This window comes from Lepisosteus platostomus, chromosome 20 (genome assembly GCF_059453375.1).
Source record: "Lepisosteus platostomus isolate fLepPlt1 chromosome 20, fLepPlt1.hap1, whole genome shotgun sequence".
NCBI classification, from domain to species: Eukaryota; Metazoa; Chordata; class Actinopteri; order Semionotiformes; family Lepisosteidae; genus Lepisosteus; species Lepisosteus platostomus.
In genome coordinates, this window is record NC_142630.1 from 766,916 (window position 1) to 786,152 (window position 19,237).

At 35.5% G+C, this 19,237-nt stretch overlaps 2 protein-coding genes across 5 annotated transcripts in view; one reads left to right on the plus strand and one right to left on the minus strand.

Moving 5' to 3' along the window:
* wwox (WW domain containing oxidoreductase) overlaps positions 1-14,887 on the minus strand; it is a 379,609-nt gene extending 364,722 nt beyond the window's left edge. For all 3 annotated transcript variants that reach the window (XM_088614153.1, XM_088614154.1, XM_088614155.1), the window contains exons 1-4: positions 14,628-14,887; positions 13,560-13,624; positions 11,490-11,547; positions 10,368-10,546 (exon numbers count right to left, since the gene is read on the minus strand). In XM_088614153.1, the coding sequence (XP_088470279.1) occupies positions 10,368-10,546; positions 11,490-11,547; positions 13,560-13,624; positions 14,628-14,734 (409 nt within the window). In that variant the 5' untranslated portion in view covers positions 14,735-14,887. The remainder of the gene's footprint in view (positions 1-10,367; positions 10,547-11,489; positions 11,548-13,559; positions 13,625-14,627) is intronic.
* An 18-nt stretch (positions 14,888-14,905) lies between these two features.
* Positions 14,906-18,939, plus strand: LOC148644185 (dynein light chain roadblock-type 2). 2 transcript variants are annotated; one of them, XM_088614157.1, is made up of 4 exons: positions 14,906-15,070; positions 17,096-17,171; positions 18,146-18,313; positions 18,703-18,939. In XM_088614157.1, the coding sequence occupies exons 1-4, from the start codon at positions 14,921-14,923 to the stop codon at positions 18,744-18,746; spliced, it is 438 nt and encodes a 145-aa protein (XP_088470283.1). In that variant the 5' UTR covers positions 14,906-14,920; the 3' UTR covers positions 18,747-18,939. The 2 variants fall into 2 exon arrangements, with proteins under 2 accessions (XP_088470283.1, XP_088470284.1); XM_088614158.1 differs by lacking the exon at positions 14,906-15,070 and adding an exon at positions 16,448-16,554.
* The last annotated feature ends 298 nt before the right edge of the window (positions 18,940-19,237 follow it).

The window sequence follows — 19,237 nt, forward strand, 5'->3', positions numbered from 1 at the left end:
TCTGTTTTTATTCCTGTCTGAGTTCCATCTTTGTTGTTCCTTTTCATTGCTATTTGCTTTGTGTGTCTCTTTACATGTAGCAGTAGGAAAGGCACACTATTGAGAGCTGTATTTTTCAACCACTTTTAACAAAAATGACAGCTCTCTTCATCCTCAGTCTCAGTCATCCTCCCAAAGCATAAGAAGGTACTGTACTTCATAATGTTCTATCCTATTTTAGTACCTCTTTTTTATCATTATCTACTGTAATCATAATCTTTGTCATTGTCAATTATGTAAACATAATTGACATGAGAGTGTGATCATGAGAATTTCCACCAAAAAAATATATGCAAGTGCTTTAAGTGAAAGATATTCTTAATAGAGAAAATGTACCCATTGTGTGAGATTTAATTACAATCATTATCTGTGGATAAGTAAACTGCTATTTTTAAATTTATATGATAAATTAAATTATTTGATATCTTACTGAAAAAGTATTTAAAAGGTTAAGTATCTACAGTACATCTAAGTATTACACCAAGAATCACTAATATACACAAAGATGAGACATTTGAAGAACAATATTTACTTTTCATATTTGCGTTAAGTTTTAAGTAGAAATTTTTCTCAGGTGAAATAAAACACGCTGTTTTATTTAAAACAGATTTAAAAATATTTTTAAACTCTTAGGTAAATGTTCATATTTAGAACCTTAAGTAAATATAAACCTGTACTTCCTGTACAAGGTTGAATTTAACAGAAATTATATTTTTCTGTTTCAATAACTTTTACTTTATTTTTCTTTTATCATTTACAACAACAAAAACGATTTGAATATCTCATTCTCTTTAGATGAAAAGGTCTTAAAGCAACAATTTATTTATTTATTTATTTTGATTAACCAGAAACTTTTCTCATATTCCCCAAGAGCCATTTCCATGTCTGACCTCTCCAAACTGAGAAGTGTACACCACTATACACCCGAGATCTGGGCAGCAAAATCAGAAATCCTTAGGCAAACAAATGTCCTAAATGACCAAGAAAGTGCTTGCAGCACCTTGCTCCTGCAACACCACATCTGTCCATGTAGTTTTTTTACTGATATAAATATTTATTTATATCAATATAAATAAAACAGCATGCTCGAGTATGTCGAGAAGCCCAGTAATGTTCCACCAACAATGATATCAATAAATGGCAAACTAAATTTCACCAACATTAAAACAGGGGTATTCTAATATCTAATACATGTGTTCAGAAAGACCTGGTTCAAACCTAATTTGAAATGTAGTTTATTTTGATACTAATATATAGCGGCTCTGAAAAGCACATCACAGCAGACACTACAACAACTGCAAATTGTCATCGGAGACCAAAGATCTGTTGATTACTCTGCCACCTTCATAGCAGCAATGTAAGGCACGCAAAATAGGACAGAGAACACAATATCTATAAGAATCACAGTGCCAGATTTTGTTATATTCTTCAAAAACAAAATGTAAAGCTTTTAAAATGAGTTGTAATAATGCCTGAACATCAATGGCATAAAACAGATACTCTGTTACAAAGAGTGAGAGAAACGAGGTGTGCTGTAAGCTGCTGGTGGTTTCAAAACACTTTTGTGAAAAAGCAAAACAATCCTTTGCAGACCTGAGTAACAGTGCATGTAGGAGGACATTTCAGCTATCAAATGCAGAAAATAAGCTGCAAATCAGACCCAGCTATGTCTTCACACTAAAGGTTTAGCAACTGCTTTGGTTTCCCTGAATGGTTTTGGATTTTGTTTCAGGCCACATCCTGGGCCCTGCCTTGCTGTGTGTAAAAATGACAGTCTTGTTGTTCTTGGAAGCCAGCAACCAAGAAGGCGCCAAGCAAAATGAAAGAAGCTGACTGATGTACAGCCTCTGCTTTTACATTGACCAAACATTAATATGTTAACCACTTTCACATGAGTTGAGATGTTTTTTATTTTTCTTTTTTGAAGGGCACAGAGAGTGACAGAGAGTAATGTTTCTGATGACAAATACAAGATATTACAGAACAACACAAACAAAGCCTGTCCTTTGAAGTGCACACAACTTGCTTTGTTGCCGATTCACAGGAGACAGTTTGTGCTGCACATAACTTTCAAAGAAACAGAATGCAAAAAAAGTATCATGCCTTGGGAAAACATTGAATCTTTAAGACAGACATAAATTATCTGGATTTAAGCTCTGTATTCTTTACCCTGCAATCAAATGCAATACTGCATTATTCCAGATAATTATGCTAGTACACATTATACATAATTAATATTGAATCCACTGAAATAAAATCCTTTGTGAATAAGGGAAAATACTTAAAAAGCTGTAATCTGTTCCTTGGGAAATATACTGTGTCAGTTCTCTCTGATAGTGTACTACTAGTACTACTTAGAATTTGTAAACATATAACAGCAATTAAATGTTTAGATATGTTACTTGTCATTGTAGATCAGAAGCGTTATTTGATAATTTCATAATTTCTAAAGCATCATAGATTAAAAAGTGTACATATGATGTTCACAATCAGTTCCTAATGTTTCTTACGTGTTTCATTACATTGCACTGCAGAACAGATATATACAGCTATCACTCAAAATTTTGTTCCTGCACACTTTATAAAACAGAGGCCTAGTTATCATGATGAAAAGAAGGCTGTATTCAGGAATGATTTGTTCCCTACTCCAAACTTTACTAAAGTAACAGACTGTTTTTCCCATTTGCTTTGAGAAAAATTCCACTTATGAGTAGGAAAATAAATTTTAGGAAGTTTCCACTAGGTTTATGCTATAGACTAAAGTCCAAAACACAGGTTCACTATCTTAAAAGAGTAGACTATGAAGGAACTAGGAAGAGTTCACAATCAACAAACTGTCAATAGAAAGATAATAGAAAGAAATTGAAGTCAATAGCAAATGGGCAGCTATACTAAAAAAAATCATGTTAAATGGTTTTAGGAAACTATGCATTAAAAGAAAATCAAACAGGATCTTTACATACATAGCAAATACTGCGGACTATAAGTAAATACTTACACGTACAACACACCAGCAAGACTTCATTCAAAATATTGTTTAATGAAGGTTGTGAGAGTGATGTTCTAGTTTGAATGTTGAATAGTCTCCCCAGACAGTAATACAAAATTTGAACATAAAAAATGTTTGTGCTCAATTTCCGATTTACCTCATCACAAAAAGGATACTTGTAACCTAAACAGACAGTTTGAAGAAAAGCAATAAGAATGATCTGATCTCAGAAGATTGTCATATTCAGAACAGGGAAAGGGGCCAATTTGTTTAGAATGGAATAAAGGAGTTTCCGTCCAAACCCTAAGGGGAGTGTAATAGGGTCTGTAGCAAAACAAGGATGCAGGATTACAAATTGAAACTAAAAGGGAAATAATTTAGAACTTTTTAGGAAAAACATTTGGGAAAAGAGGAGACTTCTTTAAGCATAAATTTGTGGATATCTGGGACAGACTTATTACAGACCTCTATAAATTGGCTTCATTACTCTGCTCTCCTCCCCACTTATCGCTGATGTGTGGTGAGCGTTCTGGCGCACTATGGCTGCCGTCGCATCATCCAGGTGGATGCTTCACATTGGTGGTGGTGGAGGGGAGTCCCCATTACCTGTAAAGCGTTTTGAGTGGAGTGTCCAGAAAAAGCGCTATATAAGTGTAAGCAATTATTATTATTAATATTATTACTTACCAGTGCATTTTGTTGAGGCCAAAACTCTGTATACTTTGAAGAAATGACTGGATGGTCTTTTAGATTAGATTCTAAATTACCAATGATCATGTACATTTGCAACATTTCTTATGTTCAGATACAGCACTGCACTTCTCCACATGTAAACTGCACTAATACTTTCTCATTTTCAGGTGTGCACAACCACAAAGCTGCATTTTACTATTTCCTTGTGCAGTTCAATGTCAAATGCATTGCTCCTTGGTCTTCTGCTGTTGCTTGCTGACATAGCTACCCAAACTCTAATCTTACTGTAAAGCATTCACACTGTACACATGCAAAAATTAAACAGTAAGGAAGCTGATTTCAGTATGGGGACCATGCTTGGCAAGTACTCAAAGGCATTGCATTTATTATTTTTAGGATGGTTTAATCACAACAATGCAGGCAGCATAACACCTAATGTAAATTAAGCATTACCATGATTTCTTTCTATACATGCTTACTTTCACAGGACACATTTTTGATTGAGATGATTTGTCATTATAGCAGTAAATGCAGCACTCTTAAAAAAAAATCAAACTTTCTTTTTTCCTAGACTCAGGTGTCATGTCAGATGTATACCATAATAACAGCAAGTCCATCACTTGTGTACAGTTAAAAGAAATTCAAATTACTGTACAGTGCATACTTCAAAAAATTGATTCACTTTTTATTCTGTCCATTACCTCTTTTAATTCATTAATTAAAATGTATGAACTGGGTTAGAGTATAAAACAGACTTACAATTAAAATATAGTAATAATATTTTTGTGATACTGGTATATTTTTCTTAAACTTATTTCTCATGCCTCAGTAGTACCACATCCTGCATTAATACAAAGGTTTACTATATGATGCAAATGAGATCATTAACAGCAGTACTGGCCAATTCTTAATTTAGATATTGTTACTGCTCCCCTACAACTAAGCATTTAAAGAAAAAAATAAAAAATAACCCATTTTATTTCTGGTTTATAAAAATAAATCATTTTACATAGTTGGTATGATTGCAGCACTTAGTGCATTGGAAGAGGTCTCATCTACAGTAGTTAATTAAAAAAGTGACTGAGATTGCTCTCCAAACCACTTTAAATAGTGATGTCTGTTCCATATGTAGAGAGTAGGTTTGTGGGTACAGATAAAACAAACCATAGCAATAACTCTAAACTGAAAGTGAAATACAATTTTAGTGAAAAACATGTGACCCATTAAGATATGGACTCGTTTGTTTTGAGGAATTTTCCCAATTCTTTTCACATGTGACTGTGCATCAGGGTTACTGCTAATTAAGCTACAAAGCTTTCCTCGCCATCTGCATTATGGAACCAGCTTTAACAAGCTAGAACTATATACTAAATTATTATAGAGACTTAATTCCAGTGAACAGCAATCAGTTCAGCCCCCCAAAAAGTATGGCATCATGGAAAAACTGGTTTCATTTCAGAAGTGTATTTCATACAATTCCAAAGAGATGCTTAACTCCATACCCACAAGGAGCTCTAATTTGACCCATTAATAACTAAGACGTTCCATTTGTATTGGGAAGGTGTTGTCATCCAAAAGTAAAATGTATCGTTTGTAATTATCAGCTTCCAGTGCGACCTGTTCCACATGAGAGGACCCGCTTGTTTCTATTAGAGCATCTCTTCCCACTATGCTCCTTCCAAGCAGGGCTGCAGTGCCCTTACGGTCTCTATCTTTGACCCTCTGCGACCAATTCTAACTCCCACCACAATTTTTCATCTTGCCCTTTGATAGCTGGTCACCATGTCCCTGCTATCACTTACCTTTCCCAGCATAGGGGAAAGCTATTTTTATCACTGTCATCAAAAACCCTGTACTTTCTTTCATACCTCTATAATTCCAAAGATTATAAACTGGAAAGATCTATAAAGTACTTGACTTCACATAATAACATTGTAATTGTTTGGCAAATCCCTCAACATGAATTATTTTTATGTATTTAGCTTTATGTGTGTGAGTATGTGATTGTATATATACTGCATTATGTATTTGTGTGTATGCATGCATTGTTTTTTTTTTTTCCCCACACTCGCCACTGCGGTTATATTAAAACAGTAATCATTATTGAACCTCTGGGCCCAGATGTAATTTCTTGCATGTTACAACAGGTTTGGCATGCATTGTGAATTTCATCCAAGGTTGATAAAGTTCAATAATTTGACTAACCAACCATGTGTGGTACTCATTACAGATCCGATAAATAGATTCATCAAAAAGGACATGAAAAGCACATTATAAAAATCTGATTCCATTTCCTGACCTGCTCTGTTACAATTACCACATGCATGGACAGCCCTTTGGTAAAACGTGCTCCAGTGGAAGAGAGACATGAAAGCAAGCAATGCTTAAACCATTTTCCATGGGCCTGCTAGGGCTGAGCATAATTTTATTTTAAAAATTCCTTATTATATGCATAATGACCCTCCCTACCAGTTATGCTAGTTCAATGCATCAGTGCACATGGATTTAAACAATCAGCAATCCTTATTCATAAACAGCACAGCAGTCAATGCCAGAGGTTGAAATGCCTTTAATGGCATACTCACATTTTTCCTGAATATGATGGAATATAATAACTTCCTACAAAAGTCCAGTTTTGGGTGTTAGGCAGGGATAAGAGAATAATTTATGTATTTTTTCTGAACAAGTTTAGGATACAATCCCACAGAGAACCAAGAAGTCACTGAAAAAACAGCCTAGGAAAGATTGTAGTAATTGCTCACAAATAAATCAAACCATTACACAGCCTGATGTGAATTGTGAACCAGTAGAAAATACATACATTTCAGTTTTTAATCCTTGTAAATTCATTTTTAGGCAAGTCAAGTACCTTGTTTCTTATTCCTATATTGAGTCTCCACTAAATACAAAAACAATATTGAATTCAGATCATGTAGTGTCGATGTGGAATGTTTCCAGGTTTCAGAAGCACAGGGCAATGTGGGTGTAGTTTCCAGTAAAACTCTAATTAATGACTGAATGAATCAGGGCTAGCACTTACATACCAACAACAAAATTTCAATCGTATATAACTGTATGCAATTGTTCAATTGTAATACTATTCATTCCTGCTAAATTTGATTAATCAATAGCATTTATGTTGTGCTTTTCATTGCAAAGAATTCCAGAGTGCTTTACATATAGCAGGGACCCCACATCATCCACAAGACTGAGGCGCCCACCTGAATGACATGTGGCAGCCATTATAAGGCAACAGCAGCCCCCTCTACTCAGCAGATTAAGTGGAGAAGTGAGAAATTACTTCAGCAATTCAACTAAGAGAGAAATACAGAAAAGGCCAGATTGTGTAAGACTAGAGTGGGACAATGACACGGAGGTTAACACCCCAAAAATCCATTAAAAAAAACATCTAAAAAGCTGAGAAAAAGAAAAATTACAAAGGTTTTTAAAAAAAAAATTAAAATGTTTGCATGTACAGCACAAAGTTCCACACGCCACCATATTTTTTATTTACAGAATTCTAATACTATACCAATAAAACACTGTAGTTTCAAAGCTAAAGGTCAGTAGCTGCACATTTCCGTTGTCCCACAAAGTCATCTGCAGCATTTTTAATTCAACAAAATGGTGCGTAGATCAGCTGTACCAATCTGTATGTTTTACAAAGCGTAACCAAGAGCATGGTCCAATCAGTCTTTATTTTCAAACAACGTGTCAGTCAGCAATAGCATGACACCTGCATTGGATTCCATAATCACCACATACCGCGTATTACACTGTGACCTCTACAGTACCTTGGCCTCTCACTGCACACAGAGACATGCCCAATACAGCGAACCCTGTATGTATCCCATGAACGATATACAGAGCCTTATGTTCACATCAGAAGTTTTTAGTTTAGCTGTTTTTGCCAACATATGACATCTTTCACCCAAAAATGTGGTTGCCACGTTTCAATTAAAAATATTCATTTAAAAATGTGTACACAAGCTAAAATTAAACAACATGGAACATCATGAGAAGGTGATGTGTACAAAAGCCTTATAGACATTTTGCATTATTCTATTCTTTTCAGTTTTTTTTCTTGTTTATATAAAAAACAATTTTGTGGTGTATCTTACCCAGATTTATTTTTTTAATTATTAAATGTGATTTATTAGCTCACTTCATATTGATTGCTCATGTATAGTTTATCTTGAGTTTTTCTGATAATGTTTTGAAAGCTTTTGATCAATGTAAATTAAAGAGTGCCAAATGACAAACTTAGTTTTCTCTCCCCAGAACTGAGCTTTATTAACAACAGTTCAAGTTGTTATATGTATAGAATCCACTAGTCAAGTGAGCTTTGATTTTAATTGTTGATACTCATACAGTGCATGCATTGTACTCCTGGTTTCTAAGATGTCTAAGACTCTTGCCCATTAGTGTATACGTACTGCATATAACATACACATCATAAATGGAAAATTTTAAATTCTTTGAAAAGCATAACAATAATTGCTTTCTTTAACTCTCTATGAAGACAGGAATCATTAGCACAGAAATGCTCCTTTCTCTGAGACGACAAACATTGGAGTAGATTTAGAAGTGGCGCCTGCAGTGCACTAGTGACATTAGTGCTTTAAGAGCAAATAACAGAACATGCTCAACAACAGTAAATAACTTTCTGTGAGTTCAATAGAAAAGAATTCAGGAAAGCACAGGAGAACTGCTGCTAATGGGAACAGATGGGAGGCACTGGATAGGGTCAGAAGAACTGCACAATCAATGCAGGTGTATCAGACTACTATTGGAAAGCAGGTGTGCTTAAAAAAAAGAAAAGAGGCAGGAAAAGGCTTTTAAGGCATCATCTATTTCAATTCCAGCAATTAAATTTGAAATAAGTGGGACTTGATATTTTTCAGACTTAGAAGGAGGCAAACAAAATTGAAGTCTACCGAAATAGTACCCTCCACCAAACACGTAAACCTTTATTTTCTTAGACGATAAATAGAATTAAGTGCTGTTTTCAAGACCTTTTGGACTGCAGACTAATTTGTAATAAAATGTGAAAACAAATGTGAGAAAACAAAGGCTTTCCTGAACTGCGTGTGGAATTCAGTGGAAAAATGAAACAATGAGTCAAAGTTAAACTTCTACGCATGTTTTAGTAAAAAGGCCATTCAAAATGTCAAAGAAGAAAACGAAAGGTAGCTGTTGCTGCACATTTCATATTAAATGCCCAAAGCAAATGAAATGACTACAAGCAAGTCAAATGTAACTTCTGCAATTATTTAATGAGGAGATCTGAGGTGATCCAGCAATGGACAAATATTACTCTTTTCACATGCATAGCTATATGACCGTTAACTGTATATAGATAAACATTTCAGTGGAGGTGCGCAGAAAAAGACATGAGGACATTAATTTTGAAAGAGTTTGTCTGCCCTCTTGTGGATGCATGTGGATTAACTGTTCTTGTGAGATGCACCATAGGACAACACGCAACACGCTAGAGGGTTTTATCTTCAGTAAAGTGAGGAATACATTCTACACAAAGCTGTCACTAATGTATTTTCAATTTTACATAGTAATTTTCATTTTGATTTACAGTACAAATAATTAAGCAAAATATAGTCCCAGAGCTTGTTCTTACTGTTTTTTTTAAACAAGTATTGCAATAAACAATTAAAATAATATGAGAATAATAAAGTTGCATTACAAGAAGTGAAAAATATTGAATTTAAATTGTATTGTTAATAATGATACCAAATTCAATATGGCCAATGCATTTATAAGATTTGCAGATACTTCAGTGGCATTCTCAATCCAATAACGCCCCTTAGTGGATAAATGATGAAAATACAGAACTGTATTCAGCCTCTTCCAATGGGAAGTCCAGGGTTTTTGTAAAGGTTTTTAGGAAAAAACATGCATTTTTTAGCTGAAAAGAAAAAATATAACTACCATTCCATCTTGTACTATAAACATTTTTTCTACTTCTGTTTAATTTACACTAATGAAGCAGGTGAAACCCAGGTACTGTGATGAATGAAATTGGTCCACTCTTATACGTGTAAAGTGCTTCAGGATCTTTCTGGATGAACTGCACCATATAAATGCAATTCATTATTAATCTAATGTTTTATAAATGTGATTAACTGTAAAGTTATTGTAGCGGCCTCCTCCCCCCATGCCTGCCATCTAACGGGAAGACCTTGAGTCTGGCATGCCAGGCCCTGGCACAGGGAGTCTCTGGCCGCTCCAGAGAGGACATGTGCCACCCCCCAGAGAGGTGTTCACTCCCTCCACCTAAACGGTTAAGGGTTTTATGTTTGGCTCTCTGATACCAGAGAGTCCCTGTATCTTTGATAATCTTCCACTACTCTACCACGTTTTTTTAAGCCATTCACTGAGAAATGTATGCAAAAAGATGAGCGTTTTTTGGTGCTGGCTGTGGTTTTCGTATGACTAAAGACATACCTCTAGAAGCCACTGAAACTGTAAAAAGTATCAGATCAGTAACACAGAAAAAAGTTTCTTCTTCTTGTCTTTAACAAACAGCAAGGAGCTGCAGATCCACAAGCTTTTAGCAAATGATCAAGCCAGGTAGCCGCATGGCCGCCATCACCCATTCATATATTCTTGAGCATGGAGGAGCACTCACCAATCCCAGAATTTGCTCCAGTAACGACAGCCACCTTCCCCGAGAGGTCTCGTCCCTGCAGGATCTCCAGAGCTGAAGTATTGCCGTCGTATCTTTGCTTGATGCTGGGCTGCTCCTCCACATCCTCCACTGTGAAGGCCAGACGAGGGTCGAAGTAGGTGGTGCGTTTGTTTATGTGGCTGTGCAGTGGGAGCAAGAGACAGGTGCACTTCAGACACTGTACTCTGCAGTACTGGGGTATTCTTCAGGTTATCCAACACTTCGAGCCTCTTAAAAAATGATAGGTTTCAGGCAGTTTACACCGCGATGACATTGCAGAAATCCACTACTTCTTCGTCCACTAGTTTTCTTAGAAATGTTTTTTAAGATTTAAGGAACATTGAAACAATACTTAATACATTTTAGCTATTTAGCTTTGTATCACTGATTAGTGCCCGAAATCACACAGATGTCCCAGGTAAAAAAAAAGGTAAGAATTGTTGCAGACGCAACGGTCTATGGCAGTCATTGTAAATTTACCAAAGAAGTATGCATAACTTACCGCATAAACACTTTCAAAACAAGGAGTACTGTGTTCCTGATCAAGCTTAGATTCAGGCTCATTAATTAAAATGAACATTTTTGTTAATTCCCTTTTTTTGTTCATTTCCCTCATTCCCATAACACAATGGCAATAATTAATACAGGAAACATGAATATAAGCCAAAATATAAACTAGCACAGAAAATAAGCTGCTCATTTATGTTCTATGCTTAAAAAAAACTAAATCACATTTTTTCATAAAGCATGGTTCTTCTGTGAGTAATACAATCAGTTGTGTGTTAAAGGGGTACTTATAACATCTTATAGATTTTCACCTGATTTTGTCATCACTTCAAATTTTGCATGACATCAGATTCCTCCAGACAAACAAACACCAGGCAGTGTTTAAAACAATACAGCTCTCCAACCTAACATCCAGGTCCTCAGACCAAACGTGTTGAACAGCCTCTTCAACTGCTATTCAAGCTTATCATTAGATACACCAGCACAAGAGTGAAAAGAAGGCAAAAGAAAGGTGTTGACTTTCCTTTGAAAGGTGTTGAAGGTGTAGCCCAGTGTGTTTTTATACAAAATACTCACTCAACATAGAAAACTTGACCTTTGTCATCAGTTTCTTGTTCCCATCCATAAGGCAGATCTGAAAAGAGTTTAAATCCGAAATAAATTTAAACAAATATGAAAAAATAGAATAATTCTAAGACTAACTTAAACCATCATTCTGATTTCATTTTTTGTGTTGTAGATGCCCGTATCGAGAGTTATTTGTAAAATACGTAATATATAGACATAAAAAAATAATTCAAATACAGTAAAAAAAAAGGAGTAGAAATATTCAATGAGAGCAAGACACTTGGCCTACCAAAAAAAAACTGTGGACACAGCACGTTTTAAAATGCAATGCCTATGGTGCACAGAGAAGAGTGAAAACAATATCCAACAGTGTGTTATTATCATTATTGTTAATTTGGCTGAAAGTGTTATCCAAATGTATTTACATTTGTAACCATGTATGCTGCTGGGCATTTTACTGAGTTAATTAGATTTACAGTAAGTGTCTTGCTCAAAGGTGCAGTACCAGTGTTCCACCTGGGATTAGAACCAGGAAAGTACTGGATATTCCAAAACAAATCTGTCCAAAATGATTGCAGATTTTTCCTTTACTTGTGAAGATTTTATATCAATTTCCAGCTAAAAACAGAAAAAACATAGCTGCCAGAAGATGACTCTCTGCCCATGCCCATTACCCTCAATTGTAAACCCCTCAAGCACAAACCAGAGGACACACGTGTGACACAGAAGAGCCTCTCAATTGTAACTGTTCGTATGTTCTTCACCTACTCCCAGGACAAATGTGACCACACGATGCACGTGGATCTAACACAAATCAAGTTTTCTACAGTCTCACCAGAAATAATAACAGCGAAGAAAGTGAAGGTCATGTTGAGAAAGAGTATCACCCATTCTGTGGTATGGAATATGGAGGTGTGGCTGTTATGCATCATTCAGCCTTGGTGCCCTTGTTAGATTAGAAACATGAATGTACTCCAAATTATACAAAGATATTTTATTTAAAAATCTGGGTCCCTCTTCTAAGAAACTCAAGTCTGTTCTTTCCAGCAGGATAACAACCCAAAGCATACAGTCCCTTCAAAATTACTGCCAAATGACTAAGGGAGCATAAAGTCAATGTTCTTATTGGCCATCACAGTCTCCAGACATCAGTCCAACAGCAATATTTGTGGTAAGAACTAAAGAAAGCAGTTCACAAGTCCTGCATGAATAAATGGTCAAAAATCCCAAAGAAGAAGTGCCTGTTACTATTAAAAGTTTACATGTAATGTAGTTCTCCATTATCAAAGTCAAGCAAAATGCAGATTGCTAAGATGTAAAGAATTTTGAACGTTATATATACTGTATGTCAAAATATTCAATTATTTTGGACAGATCTATTTTGTACTATCAAATATTGATAATATTACAACTTGTTTTTTACTTATTTATGCGATAAAAACTATATACAGCAAATGAAATATAGTCCATTAATACTTTTTTGTTTTTTGCTAAACAAAAGTTACATTTCTATCCAAGTTCAAATTCTAAATTGAAACTTGAACTAAATTATTGTTCCCTAAGAACAGCCAAGAATTAAGTGTATGAAAATATTTGAGTGTTTTAGTCACAGTAAATTTGCTAGTCATAGTAAATATGAATGCATAATTAATTTGGAGCAATTTTGGAATTTACGGTACTATATGTAAAAAAGGCAACACATATTTGAAAAAACTAAAAGGGAAACAATTTTGAAATAAAATACAAAATGACAGTTTGGTACCCAACAAGTATTAGAAAGGTTACATAATGTATGAACTGATCCTATTCATTTATGGAGTTTACAACAAAGACTAACAGCAGCTGAGTTCAATTAGTGTCAGCTGTCCTAAATCACAATCATTCTTGATGTCATTTCCTCAAAATAAAAAAATCTCAATACAATATGTAATGTATATATCAGCCCCATCTCTCTTTCACATGTGCCTTTCCCTCCTGCAGCCCAGCTGCCAGGGTCCCAGCCTCCTTGTCCTGTGGCGTTGTTATTCCCAGTGAACTATAATTTAGTCACAGGTTTTCCTAGGTCTTCCAGACACCCACCTCCAGCTACTCGTCGCCTCTTTCCAGTTTTTGGATGTTCCCACTGGGTCTTCATCTCCTCATGGCTGTGTGAGACACATACACAGTGAGTAAAGAAATTAGTTTCATGTCATACACAGGGGAAGGTATTTGTAATTAGTCTGTATTGTCAAAACATCACTTTTAATCTTCCAATCCCATCCTGGGTAAAACAACAAATGCCAGGTTGTTTAGGCAACTTTTACCATCCTTAGAAGGAAGACGTCTGTGGTTTAGTGTTTTATTTCTTACATCTTTTATTTCCTATATCCCCAGTGACTTGAACAGGAATATATTTGTAAGTAATTTCAGTTTTAATTAAATCCTTTTCTTTTTATGCTAGGCTGGTGGATAAAAGAAAAACTAAGCTTTTTGAAAATTAATATTTTGTGGATACAATAACTCTAAACAAATCTATTCTTCAAATAGAGATAAGTTCTTTATTGGTGCTTAGATTTGTATTACATATTTTGTTATACCTAAAACATAGGATTCAACAAAAAAAAACAATTCACATTCCATAACAGGCCTACATTTTTGTTTAGAATACAACTAGTTATCAAACCACTGGTTTTACATATGGTTTAATGTGAAACAAAATTACTTTATTCTTCTTATGAATATGGATTAAAAAGGCTAAATAAAACTACTATCAAACTTTTCTGATTTTAGGTTTAAGCAGGTGTCACCAAGTGCTGTGTGAAACAGGCTCAGAAAATACACAGGAATGTATAGTGCCTCCGAGTCACAGTCAAATGAAAAGTGCTGCGCTGTTTACACAAAGCAGGAATTTCAGTCTTTGTTAAAAAAAAACAGAAATGTGAATGAGTATAGTCGTATTGTTTTTGTGTACTTTTTTTTCTTCTTAATTTACTGTTGGCAGCGCCGGCTCTTCGTAATTACATCAGTGCGTGTTTGCATAAACTATTAGTATACATGAAGAGTTTTCACAAATATTATGGTGGAATCCGAGAGTCCCCCTGGCTCATCACTAAGGCCTTTCGCAATCATGATACCGCACAAAGTTACTTTTCTTTCTTCCTCCCTTACTTGGCATAGTAAACCCATCCATCCTTTGTGTTCCTCTCTTCCCAGCCTGGTGGTAGCTCGTCCTCACTGTCAGTGTCATCCAAACCTGCGAATTTTAGAGCTGCCATGCTGCCTTATAGTGGGGTTCTCTGCAACCTCGTGAACAAAACACTTAGGTAAACTGAAACGTGTGTGTGCCGTGTTCAGGACTGTCACAATGCACTATCTGCAGAGCACTGCTATCTTTCTGTGTACATTTCAGACAGCACTTCCGGGATTAATGCGTGCGGCGTGCGCGCAAGGGGACCTGGGAGATGCAGTCCTTTGCTTCAACAGCAGGTGTCCTGTGCGCATCTGGTGTTCTAACAAAAAAGGCAAACTCGTCTGTTCTCACTCTGTGCGAGGTCTGCGTGTGTAGACTCTCACAGAGGATTTTTGCCTTGCTTCTTTTGACAAAGGCAAACGTAAGTCACAGAAACTGCATCATAATTCTGAAGCGGTTATTAAATGTATGTGAGGAGTGTGTACTTTTTTTGTATTTAACGTTCTAGTTGTTTCTCTAACACATGAAATTAAAACATACATTACTCTGTAAGCAACCTATCTATAAAACAAACAGTAAAGGTTTATTCCATACAGAAGTTCATGGCTGCCACCAAGGCAAAATAAATCCTCACCCTTATCTCGTAATTACGAGAAAATTATCTGGTGATAATGACTTAATAATTCTCACGTACTTTATGTGCTCACGCGATGGCACAATTGTCGTATAATACCTTTCTCGAGTAGGTAGCTGCGTCAGCATGCGCGGACTGCAAAGGAACACATTAATGCGTTATTCCATGCTGAAAAGAGAAGAAAAGACAAAGTTTCGGCTGGGGAGCCTTCTTCGGGTGTGAAGAAGAACTAAAACAATGACTTGATCCTTTGCAGCCTACGCGTGCTGACGCAGCTACCCACCTGAACTATTAAGTCAAGATGCAGTACTGGTGTGCTTTGGCTACTCATGTACATCGTCTTAATCAGACGCTATGCATGCTAATTCCCGGCTTTTAAATTACATAATAATGGATTTCCTTATTCTCTGAACATATAGCATGTTGAAAACGTACATATTTTGTTGAAATGCTGGATGGAGTTTTCCCACTTAAACATTAACTACACATTAAATAAGGGCTACTTTAATTTGATTTTGCAGTGCTCTGCTGTCTTTTGTATAAATTCCTAATAACGTATGTAACCCATGATTCTCTAGGTCTGTATCCAATATCGAAGACGTAATTAATGAGTGTAAAGTTAACTGAAATATCCTTGTCTGTTTAATTAAAGAAAATGATTCGATCTGTGTGATGCTTCGCCGTTCAGCAAGACCAACTTGTACACAGTGAATTCATAGGAAGAAGAAAAAAAACTTGAAGATTGGCCAAGTCAATACCAAAATTAAAAACCAATTGAACAATTTGGTGAGCTCTCTAGGTCACAGATTTCTTACGGGTCATTGTTTCAGAAGTGTATGAAACCAAGAATTGACTTTTATACTTTGAACTTACTGAAAGTGATCGTGTCACTACATATGGTCACTTTAAATTATTGAGTTGAACACAGAGAATGTTATTGCTCTCTTATGATCATACGAATGCAAGAAATTGCGTAAAAATAAAACATATTATACTGTAATTCGTGTATATTAACCACATAATTACAAACTCCCTGTCTGTAAAACAGTTCTGACTTTGGTATCCCAGTACGTTTAGAGAGCATTGTCTAACCATTTACCACCTAGTTATTAAATCTATACTAGACCCGCCTCTTTGCAAAGCTTTCTCCTATTGGCCACAACGAAATTACGGCATTTCCGCTTCCACTTAGCAACAGCTAAGCAAAGCGGAAAGAGTTGTGTATGGTTGCTACAGAAATTCGTGCAGTATTACCAGAACATATAATAATGGTAACTGTAGCTCTTCTTTTATATACTGTCTTCTATAAAGAAATACCTCTTATATTTGATTGGGTTGTTTGGTATTTGACGTTTTATGCTAGCTGAGTGCATTAGGGTTGTAATTTAGGTTTGAGTACGACACCAGTAACTGATGAAGAGAGTTTACAAAATCATTGGGTCTAGCCCACGATATATTAGCATTATATGTTAGGTTTGTATGTTTTGTATTCAGTAATGTAGCGACAGGTCATAAGTTAAAATAAGAGGTTCCAGTAGCTAATAACTGACGGGAAATGACGGTTCTTGAAAAATCTCAATCTAAATGCTTCATGTATGAAGTATGAAGTATGAAGTTTCAAGGTGAATGTTTTTTTTCGTCACTGCGTATTAAAAACAGTATACAAATTCCGAAAATACCAGTAGTCTAAAAACCCTTACTTTAGGTGACTGTTATTACCTTTAATTACACGTTTGTACAGTGTTTATGTCAGTATAATGTTAAAATAAAAATGTTATGTCTTGTTATCCTTTTAATCATATTTCTTAACAGGCAGAAGTAGAAGAGACTCTGAAAAGAATTCAGTCACACAAGGGAGTTATTGGAACAATAGTTGTAAATGCAGAAGGTAACAGGTTTATTTTAAATTATGTGTTTTAACATTGTCAGAAAATAATATTCTGGACAAATAATGCCTGCTACTGCAGTATTTTTTATATACCAGTGTGTCTTTTCTTTTCATTGTAAACCAAATAAGAAACAAATGGACTACTACCTTGCAGAGTAATGAGTCCCAAAATGTGACGATATTCTATTTGTCACTGTCTCAGTTTGTTTTCCTGAAATGTTTTTCATATATTGCAAAGAGTGCTCATGTTACTAAGCACTTAAACTTCTAATTAAAGGGGAGCTGCAACACTATTTTTATATTTTGGGGTTTGAAAGCATCAGCATTGATTCACTTATTTCAAACTACAATAAAAGTAAAATTGACACTTTTTAAATAACTTCACATAAATGCACAAAATTGCAGAATTTGTAAAACGTCCAATTTACATCACAAAATAGATTAAATTTCCAGGTGTGCACCATGCCATATTCTGCGATTCAGAACAAGACAACAAAACTTCCGGTGACTTCCGGTGAAGCAGCTCTATTGCACTGTAAACAACAGGCTTGTGAATACATCTCTTTTAATCCAGTAGAAATATTGCTCTTGACTTCGAGACAGTTTTGCCGATATATGCAACTTACTTGTTAACTCTGCATGCAGATCACATTGGTACATTTCTGCGGTAAAACGTCTGCAACACAACCTGTACTTATTTGGTCATTCATTGCATTACATTAGTTTTTACAGCAACTAGTGAGCATGAAGGGCCGCTTCATGTCGCAATTCTTGCAAACTCGTGCTCTCGCCCGTGGTGAGACCTGGGGTTTGTGACAACATAGCAACTTTCACAAAGTTCAACTTTGTACTTAATTCAGAATTTGTCAAATTTGTATATACCGTCAATGAATTTATCATCAAGATTTAATAACCGGTCTGAGACTGCAGCTCCCGTTTAAGGTTGTGAATGTCTCCCACTTGTTGTATTTCAGGAATTCCAATCAGAACCACTTTAGATAATTCCACCACTGTGCAGTATGCTGGACTGCTACACCAGCTCACAATGAAAGCCAGAAGCACAGTAAGAGATATTGACCCTCAGAATGATCTAACTTTTCTGAGGGTCAGATCAAAGAAACATGAAATTATGGTTGCACCAGGTAAGATTCATTATGTAGTTTACTTTTCTTATTTCCACTACTACAACTTTTAGTCATATCATAGTAACATTTTTGTAACATAATGTTTGTTTAGACATAATTAATGTAGCCTCTAATTATTCAGTCTGAGAGGTGAAGGAGAATTGTATTTATACTACACTGTTTATATTATTTTGGTATAGTCTGCTTCCTAATAGAGAAAATCTGTTTTAAAAACAAGTAAATCATACCAGTATAGTTATTTTTACTGTTAAATACAAGTCTTGAATTTTGTATTTGTTTCCTTCATTACTCATTTCAGACTATTTCTTGTTTACTGGTGCACTAAATGTACTGCAAAAGACCAGTTTTGTCAGTTGTTTTTTCTTCTCTCTTTTTTTCCATTTTAGACAAAGAATACCTGTTGATTGTCATCCAGAACCCCAGTGAATAGCTTCCTCATTGAGCAGACTTTCTCAAGGGACCAATGCTCAGGCAGCTACTATCAGAGCTCCATCTCACATACCCATGGGATAGTCTGCTGTTACATTTCTAAAGTCCCTACATTTAACATCAATGTCTGCAGTTATTACCACATCTGTGTATCAATTCTAGTGTGTTCAGTATTAAAATCTGCCATAAATTTACCTGTTGCTGGTTTGGTTCTGTTCAACATTTAAAAAAAATAAAAATATATAATGAATTTCAGCTGTTCTTTCTACTTTGTAGAATTATTTTTAATGGCCTTAGTAAATTGATCAAATCTAAACCTACTAACTCTAAGGTATTATGATCAATTGACTAAGTGTATCCTAGAACACAGGTGTGTAACCCTAATTAGATACCTCAGGTGCAGGTTTCAGCACCAGCAGCAAGCGCCAGCAGTAGCAGCACAACCCAAATCATGAAGCCCCTTGGGCAACAAGACTAGACTACTAAGTCTAC